The 8,965-nt window shown below is 39.1% G+C and overlaps 1 protein-coding gene across 2 annotated transcripts; it reads left to right on the top strand.

Moving 5' to 3' along the window:
- The first annotated feature begins 264 nt into the window (after window positions 1–264).
- Window positions 265–6,930, top strand: LOC112173140 (disease resistance protein RUN1). 2 transcript variants are annotated; one of them, XM_024310720.2, is made up of 6 exons: window positions 265–424; window positions 1,633–2,212; window positions 2,313–3,438; window positions 3,584–3,862; window positions 3,969–5,309; window positions 5,386–6,930. In XM_024310720.2, exons 2-6 carry the CDS (start codon window positions 1,716–1,718, stop codon window positions 6,466–6,468), a joined length of 4,326 nt encoding a protein of 1,441 aa, XP_024166488.1. In that variant the 5' UTR covers window positions 265–424; window positions 1,633–1,715; the 3' UTR covers window positions 6,469–6,930. The 2 variants fall into 2 exon arrangements, with proteins under 2 accessions (XP_024166488.1, XP_024166480.1); XM_024310712.2 differs by lacking the exon at window positions 265–424 and adding an exon at window positions 929–1,522.
- Window positions 6,931–8,965: the final 2,035 nt, after the last annotated feature.

Genomic DNA, 8,965 nt, shown 5'->3' with positions numbered 1-8,965 from the left:
TTTTTCCCATTGTAATATGAGAGAAGATTATAGAATTCTTAATTCTATTCGGAATAATTTTCGTTGTATCATTAGAATATGTACTTTGTAATCCCTATATATAGGGCTCCTATTATTACACAATTCTCTCATCAATCTCTCTCAATTCTCTCATTCTAAAACATTATTATTATTGCTGGAAAAATGTACATATTAGAACATGAAATATACGTTAAGGCCCACATATGATACAACTTTACATGAACAGAGACAAACAATCTATTTGATTTGGAGAATCGGCCCATCAAAGCCAACCGCAACCCGACTCATCCCAACGCTTCTCTAATGACGATTTCCAGTCTCAAGAACCAGCCAGTAGTCACTTTCTTCTCAGCGAAATCTTCTAAAGCCGATGAGCTTATAGCTGTTACGGCTAACCTAATAGGTACACTTCTCAGCTTCGATCTATGTCTCTCTATGTAAATATTCACTTGGATGTCTCTATTCCGCAAATTTTATTGACTGATTTATTTCCCTTTTTCTCTTGTTATTGCATTTGTTCTAACTTCTAAGCAAGAAAATTTGACTGGCAATGCTTTAAATATCCAATTTGGCTTATAAACTGATTAGATGTTATATATTTCTCATTGACCACTCTGTTTGTCCTGTGAAACTTGGTATAAAATGATGACAAAAATTTTAGGATCTGCAAATGGAGAATGTTACCATTAGTTTTGCTTAAATATATACACTCTTAATTGCTTGAATATGATCAGAAATGATGTGAAAGCAAATGATATCCGATCCATAAAACATGATGAGCGACACCAAGTATACGGAATGCATTAAGCACTGTGGGGTAATGGATGGAAACAACTCTCTTCTCAGTACAATATCTTCCACCTAATTATATTTTGAGAAATTGAAAATAACACAATTTGCACAGAAAGTCAGCAATGTTAGCCATTAGATTAGTGATAGTGGTTAGTTGAATTATTGAAATATATCGTAAAGAAAGTGCCTGGAACTTCACTCAAATTTTTTTTTTAACATGTCTGCTGAAATCTATGTGCCAACAGTATTTGTATTTGATTCATCGGATAAGAATGCTTAAGTTTGTGCAATTATACATCAACCTACAAATTTACTTTTAGATCAGCTCAATCTCTATAGATTCCTTCTTCTCCAACAGCCTCATCTGTGTTGTTTCCACACGCAAGTTCTTATTATCATATAACTCTTTGAACAACTTCATTTTATATGTTCCAGAAAGTCAATAGTTGCGGTCACAGACACCCTTTGTTTAGTTTAAGTTATTGAAAGAAATTTTAACGAAAGTGCATGCTTGGAACTTTTCTTCAGTTTCTACTTTTAATCTTTGCTACCAAGAGTTTTGTCCCAAGAATTAAGAAGTTCCTAATTTTGGTGCAAATCAAACCTGAACTTGAAAACTGATCAGATCAGCATAATCTCTGTTTTCAATCTCTCTTCAGACAGACTGATCTGCTTTTTCCCCCTTGTTTCCTTTGTTTGTGAAGAACTTGTAAGTGTTTTTTTGTCATTTATCATATATGTTTCTAACTCCTTAGTTTTGATTTGAAATTTTGTTCTTTCGAATCACAGAGCTAACCATCTTTTATTTATTTTTGGCAGGTCACCAGTTTCAAATTATGTCGACTCTGGAGAGTTTTTGGTCCCAAGGAAGCATGTTTTGACTTTTCTGCGCATTGTGCAATATGGCTTCCTATTCTGTTTCTTCTTCTCTCTTCCCCCAAAAAGAAAAGTATGATGTTTTTCTCAGTTTCAGAGGCGAGGATACTCGCCAGACTTTTACTAGCCATCTTCATGCTGCTTTGATAAGGAGGAAAGTGGAAACCTACATAGATTACAGACTTGAGAGAGGAGATGAAGTTGGACCCGCCCTTCTAAAAGCAATCAAGGAATCAAAGATTTCCGTGATCATTTTCTCAAAAGACTATGCTTCTTCCACATGGTGCTTGGATGAACTTGCCTATATACTGGAATGCAAGGAAAAACATGGACAATATGTTATACCTGTTTTTTACGAGATAGATCCATCACATGTACGCTACCAGATGGGAAGTTATGAGACTGCATTTGCTACACATGAACAAAGGTTGAAGAACAAGACGGACAAGGTGCCCAAATGGAAGGAATCTTTAGTAAAAGCAGCCAACCTATCTGGGTTTGATTCAACTTCAAAAACTGTTGGGTAGCTCTCTAACTTGTACTAATTTCTGCTTTTGACTAATAGATTTAAGTTAGAAAAATTCATTGTATGAATAACTATTAATTACCTGTACTTGTGGTAGGCATGATTACGATTTAGTTGAGCAAGTCGTCAAAGATGTGTTGGCTAAATTGAATCGTGAATCAGCAAGTGATTTAACTGGTTTGATTGGAGTTGAAAGCCGCATTAAGAAAATTTTATTGGAATTAGACATCATCCCAGAAGATGTTCGTGTTCGCTCTGTGGTTGTCTGGGGTATGGGTGGTATTGGCAAGACCACGCTTGCTGATGCTGTATTTCAGGGACTCACTTCTCAATTCGAAGCTCACTGTTTTCTTGCAAATGTTAGGGAACGATCAGGTACCAAAGGAGCTTTCTCTTCTGAACTGTATCATTTGCGAAATGAACTTCTTGGAGAATTACTAGGGGACAGGAGTTTAGCTATCTGTACTCGAACAATAGGTGCTGTTTACAAAGAAAGGCTCCGCCGTACAAAAGTCCTTGTTGTTCTTGACGACGTGAATGATTCAAGCCAGTTAATATTTTTAGCTGTAGAAGTCCCATTTGGCCCAGGAAGTAGAATAATTATAACAACTCGAGATATGCTACCAGTTAGGGAAACTCTAGTGATGAAGGAATTAGCTGACCATTATGTTAAGATCTACGCGGTGGAGGAATTAAATGGTGTTGAATCTCTTCAGCTCTTCCATTCAAATGCTCCCACACAATGTACAGCAAATTCAGAACTTCTAAAGAAGGTGGTAGATCATGCTGCAGGCATTCCATTAGCCCTTAAAATTTTGCATTCTTTATTTCTTCGATACAAGAGGATTGAAGAAATGGAATTGTTGTGGTATAAATTTAAAAAGTTTCCCAACAAAAAACTTCAGAATGTGTACAGAGCAAGTTATGATGGATTAGAAAGAAATGAGAGGGAGATATTCCTTGATATTGCATGTTTTCACAGAAGGGAGAAACTTTGTGATGTAAAAAGAGTGTTAGCTGCCTGTGGTTTATATCCGGATGATGGAATCAAAATTCTCATTGATATGTCTCTCATATCAATTAAAGACAACCGCATATGGATGCATGATGTGATCCAAGAAATGGGTTGGGAGATTGTCCGCGAAGAAAGTATTGAAAAGCCGGGAAAGCGCAGTAGGTTGCACAATGGTGAGGATGTCTGTCATGTATTAAGAAGGAATACGGTAAGAGCTCAATGCATTAGCTTTTTTTTTTTTTTTTTTTTTAGAAGAAGAATTTTATGACCTATAAGATACCAATTTCTGAAAAAACTAGTTAGATAAATTTCCACAAATTACTGTAGTTTTGAGGTTTATTTTTTCTCTTCAGGGAACTGCAAAAGTTCAAAGCATTTCCAGCCTGAATTGTGTTAAGAGGCTAACGTTAGATCCTCAAGCTTTCACAGGAATGCATAACTTGAGACTCCTTATGCTTATATTTATACAGCTTGACCACAAGACAAATCTTGAGTATCTTCCTGATGCCCTTCGATATATATTTTGGCATAGTTACCCTTTCGAATCTTTGCCATCGAAGTTTTCTCCAAAAAATCTTGTTGAGCTTCATATGCCCTGGAGCAAACTCAAGAGACTTTGGAAGAAAGGCCAGGTATGCATAAGCTAGTATTCGCTTGCATTAATTTAGTCAATGGAAAAGTTGTATATATATCCTACTATCCAAGTGTAGTTATTCTTGCCTCTTTAATTTGTTACAGAATCCTGAGAACTTGAAAATGATCAATCTTAGTTACTCCATGGACCTGGTTGAAGTTGCAGATCTGTCAAATTGTGTAAACATTGAAAGTATAGATTTTCAATGCTGTAAAAGTTTGGTTAAAGTTTCAGATTTGTCAAAGAGTCGTTACATTGAGAGTATAAATCTTCAAGGCTGTATAAGTTTGGTTAAAGTTCCAGACCTGTCAAAGAGTGTAAATATTCAGAGCATAAATCTTCAAGGCTGTGAAAGTTTAGTTCAAGTTCCTCCGTATTTTCAAAATTTTACCAAGCTTACTCATCTGAATTTGGGAGATTGCTCGAAAATCAGTATTCTACCAAAGATACCAAGCAAGATGGAATTTTTAGATTTAAGTAGAACTGCTCTAGAAGAATTGCCTCCATCAATTTGGTCTCTTGAAAAGCTTGTTAGATTGAATCTTCACTGCTGTAGGTTCATTAAGAATTTTTCGAGCAGTTCATGGAAGATGATGAAATCCCTCAACAGTCTTATTTTGAGCAACACAAAAATAGAAACAGTGCCCTCGTCATTACTCATGTGTATGACTCGGATCATTTCACTTGACCTGAGTTTCTGTGATTGCCTCGTCAGTCTCCCAACCAACATTTGTGAGTTAAAATCTCTTGAGAAACTTGATCTCTCTGGTTGCTATAGTTTCACAAACTTTCCGGAAATTGCGGAGCCTATGGAACATCTGCAGTATCTGAATTTGAGCGGGACAAAAATTAAGAAGCTACCCTCATCGGTTGGGAATCTTGTTGGGATTAAGAAATTAGATTTATCTCACTGCACAAGCCTTGAATTACTCCCAAACAGCTTCTACAATTTAAACCTACTGGAGTGGTTTTCACTTGGTGACTGTGTCAAGCTAAAAAAATTGCCTCTCTCGTTCATTTTGTGCTCCTTGATAAATCTAAACCTCGGAGGCTGCAAATTGTTAGAAGAAATTCCTGATTGCTTCACCAGCTTTCCCGCATTGCAAGTCTTAGATCTTAGTGGAACCATGATTGAGACCATACCTCCCACCATCAAACAAGTTTTTGGTCTCAAGTCTCTGAGACTTAAAAGGTGCAAGCGGCTTCAATCTTTGCCAGTGCTTCCATCTCTTCTAGAAAAGTTGGATGTAGCTAAGTGCATGAGACTTAAGACAGTGTCAGTTTCAGTGACGGCACAGACACGAGGTTTGGATCAAATACTTTGTGGGAAGAGGACAGAGATCCTTACATTTTCTGCTTGCTTTAATTTGGATAAAAATTCAAGGAGTAACATAATGGATGATGCACACTTCAGAATTATGCGAATGGCAACTACTCGTAATCTTGTAAGCCTCTCTCTCTCTCTCTCTCTCTCTCTCTCTGTGAATAACCATGACGTTTATATATGGGATGTACCTGCAGAAACGTTTACAATCTGGTAAAGTTGCATTAATGTGTCCGGGAAATGAAATTCCAGAATGGTTTAGCTGTCAAACGGAGGGATCTTCAATGAATATTAAGCTTCCCCTGCATTGGTCTGGTGATTCAAACTTCTTGGGTATTGCTCTCTGCTCTGTTTTTTCAATCCATAATCATTATCATTATCTTGATCATCAATGTGAGATGATTCTCAAAACCAACAATGGTGAAACCCGTAGTGTCAATTTGGGAAGTACAGAGTGCTTCGGGACTATGCGCCTGACGGGTGAAGCAGATCACGTGTTTGTGTGGTATAATAAAGCCCATGCAGTTTCAGATGAAGGAAAATGGTCGATGGAAGCCTCTTTCGACTTCTATACAGAAGTCGATGGTAAACGGCGGAATAACGTGAAAAGGTGTGGGGTCTGCTTTCTGTATGGTCAAGGCCAAGATGATGATGCTCTGAAATTTGAAGTTATTCGTCCACAACAAGTTACTACAGCTAGGAGAAGACATTTCAGAAGCCTCCCAAGTAACAGTCACCAGTCTCACATATTGGATGAGAATGTTTGGAAGACTATTTGGAGTTTGAAAGTCCTTCCAAAAATCAAGTCTTTCTTTTGGAGAGTACTTTGTAATGCATTGCCTACCTATCTCAACTTGTTCAGAAAAAATCTGGTAAGAAATCCCATGTGCCCCATCTGCCATGACTACGAAGAATCAATAGAACATGTGTTGTTATTATGCCCTTGGGTGGAGACAGTCTGGTTTGGCTCCCCTTTAGGTTATAAAATTAACAAATGCAGAATCACTACTATTCATAAGTGGATCTTGGATTTACATGGTACATCTACTACTGACATTGAGAAAAATTTGGTTCTTACCATGGGGGGATTCCTTTGTTGGTCAATTTGGAAGAGTAGATGCAGCTTTGTGTATCAGGGTAAATCACTCTCTCCGGTTGATTCAATCACTAGGGCACTCCGTTTGATGAATGAGTTTTTGGCAGCCCAATCTTTCGGTGCCAACCACTTACTTCTTCACCATCTTGACCTAATGTCTGGTCTCCTCCACTATAGCCACTAATCAAGGTGAATTGCGATGCGGCCTGGGAAAAGGAGACATGCAAATCGGGGCTTGGTGTTATTGCACACAATCACAGTGGCTCTTGCATTCGAGGATTGACTAAATCTGCAAGTTGTTGCTCTGCCTTGGTAGCTGAAGCGGAGGGAGTTTCTCTGGCTAGATCTTTTGAGTCTGACAAAAGTTGTGATAGAGACTGATTCAAAAGATGTGATTCATTGATTCAAGAACCCAATTACGATTATCATACTTACGGTGACTATGGTAGTGGAAGTGAACTTTCTTCTTATCACTTTTGCAATGAAGCTTCAAAAACCTGAATCAAGGTTTTCAGAACTGTCACCTGGCTTTCGTGACTACATTTTTCTACATTCTGTTTGTGTTGATTTCCACAACATAGAGAGCGAAACAAGTAGCTTTCTGTGTGTTTAAACATTTCTGTCAAGTAATCAAATTTTTGTAAAATCTTTTGGTTCTTTAGTTTTGGTTTCTTAAAAAACCTGATATTTTGGCTAATACTTAATTCCTTTTACTGGTGTAATTTTCATGATATATTACTAAAGGCCAGGGTCGGCTAAGCATAATTCATAATTGGCTTCACTGAAACTTGACTGGGCAGGGCAGAATATTTTGTCAGAGAATGTTGCACTTGGGTTAATGTGGCATCCGGTTGACTTGGGAACGTAATCATCACAGAATCTCATCATCTCATGAGCAGTGTCATAGTACCGGCCTGTTGACAAATGCATTCTTAAAGTGAGATATGTCAGGCATATGCGGTGTTTGTACCGGATAGAACTTGTAAATCCTCATCAAATTTATCTCATCCACTTCTCCCTCACTTGAAACAAGTCTAAGCTCATTGGAAGGTGGAGAAGCCGAAACAATGGCCACCACCACAGGGATCAAAGCAACCACTTCTCTTTTAACCATGGCTTCCTCCGAGGAGCCGAATAGATAGACTCTAGCTGCTCTTCTTCTACAGCTTGCCCCCTTCTTCGAGTGCTTCTTCAAGATTTGAGAAATTCCACTTGAAAGAATGGTAGAGTGGTGAGTCCAAAACAGACCTCGGTGTCCCGACCGGAAATGCAGCCTTCCATAGACCCTCCAAGCTCTGGGGCTCCTCCAAGTACTCGGCGGACCGGGGCTTGACCCGCTTTCGTAGTGGCTGAGCTGCAATTTCAACCTCTAGTTCCCCTCAAAGCCTTTCTCTTCATCGCCCTCAGAAGTTAATTAAAACTATTTGTCAAAGTCGAGAAAGTGAAAGCGATCGCTCCCCTTAACACAAAATCAAATCGATATTGGGTTCGGCTCCCCTTAATAAAGAAATTGTTGTGAGTCCTAGAACAATAAGGAAAGCATAAGTAGGGAAGGCTCAAAATCCCAACACACTATTAATGGTGTAAGTCCAAGTTGTTCGAACTTCATCTCCATGCATTTTGATGCTTGATTTAATGCCTTTACCGGCCGGTAGGGATATTAGAGGATGAACCTATGAAATCACAATTTTATAAATTGACCGATTAATGCTGCACTTAATTAGTATTTCTCGTTCTCAGCAGAAAGAGAAAGAAATTATAAATTAAAATTAATTAAGAATTCAGGGTTTATCACTAAATGAATCTAATGATGTACAATCTTGTTACTCATCGCCATATTGATTATATAAATAATGTAATTTTTTTTTAGTAATGCCACAAGGGCGAAATAATATATTCATCACAAGCCATAATAGACCGTTACATACCCTTCCGCTGTCATTTAAGGACATAGACAGACAAGAAGCTAGTGGTAGTACCCACAAGTGGTACGTACATATAGTCCTACTCATTATACATTCAACACGTAGAACTAGCGGATATCCTCCTTCGGTACTACTCCATAGACGCTAGAGAGACATTCGGTGCACATCAGTTCTTAGGTTCCTAAATACAAGGAATTTGTTGTAAAAGACAAGCTAAAACATAGTAAAGACCAAGGGAAAAACCCTAGCCCAAAATAGCAGGCCCAAAGCATCCAAAGGAATAGCCCAAACTCCAGAGCCCATCAAGCTGGTCTGGCCCCAGCCCATCACCCTCGACGACATGTCGTACGCCACAAGCTCAGTCCTCCAGACGACATGTCGCACTCCACAAGCCCAGCAGCACAATTCGACCCACTCAGCCACTACCCGTGTCGCTCCGATCTACGTTGCCACAAATCACCACGCCTCACGTCGCCACAGCTCACACCTGAATCATACCACCATAACTCACGCCGACCTGAATCACACCGTCCAGAATCCCACTGGTTTTGATCAGCACACCCACACTGCCGGTTGAGTTGCAGCCAGAAACAAGCCAAGCATTCTGAAAACATTCGAAGCGCAACCATCCATGAACAACTTCGGACCAAATCAGATCAGATACCCGTCCGACAGCAAACCCAAGACGACTGCGAGGCTGGAGCCGGCACCAGTCGGGGCGCCGCCGGACGAGATTGAATAGTGAAGTGGAAAAAG

The sequence above is a fragment of the Rosa chinensis genome, chromosome 1, assembly GCF_002994745.2.
Source record: "Rosa chinensis cultivar Old Blush chromosome 1, RchiOBHm-V2, whole genome shotgun sequence".
NCBI lineage: Eukaryota > Viridiplantae > Streptophyta > Magnoliopsida > Rosales > Rosaceae > Rosa > Rosa chinensis.
The sequence above is the reverse complement of the archived record's forward strand: the minus strand, read 5'-3'. Positions and strand labels throughout refer to the sequence as shown.

Coding starts and splice junctions, on each gene's coding strand:
- LOC112173140 (XM_024310720.2), top strand. CDS start 1,716: ATGGCTTCCTATTCTGTTTCTTCTTCTCTCTTCCCCCAAAAAGAAAAG. Junction 2,213..2,312: donor TCAACTTCAAAAACTGTTGG/GTAGCTCTCTAA, acceptor TACTTGTGGTAG/GCATGATTACGATTTAGTTG. Junction 5,310..5,385: donor TGGCAACTACTCGTAATCTT/GTAAGCCTCTCT, acceptor ATGTACCTGCAG/AAACGTTTACAATCTGGTAA.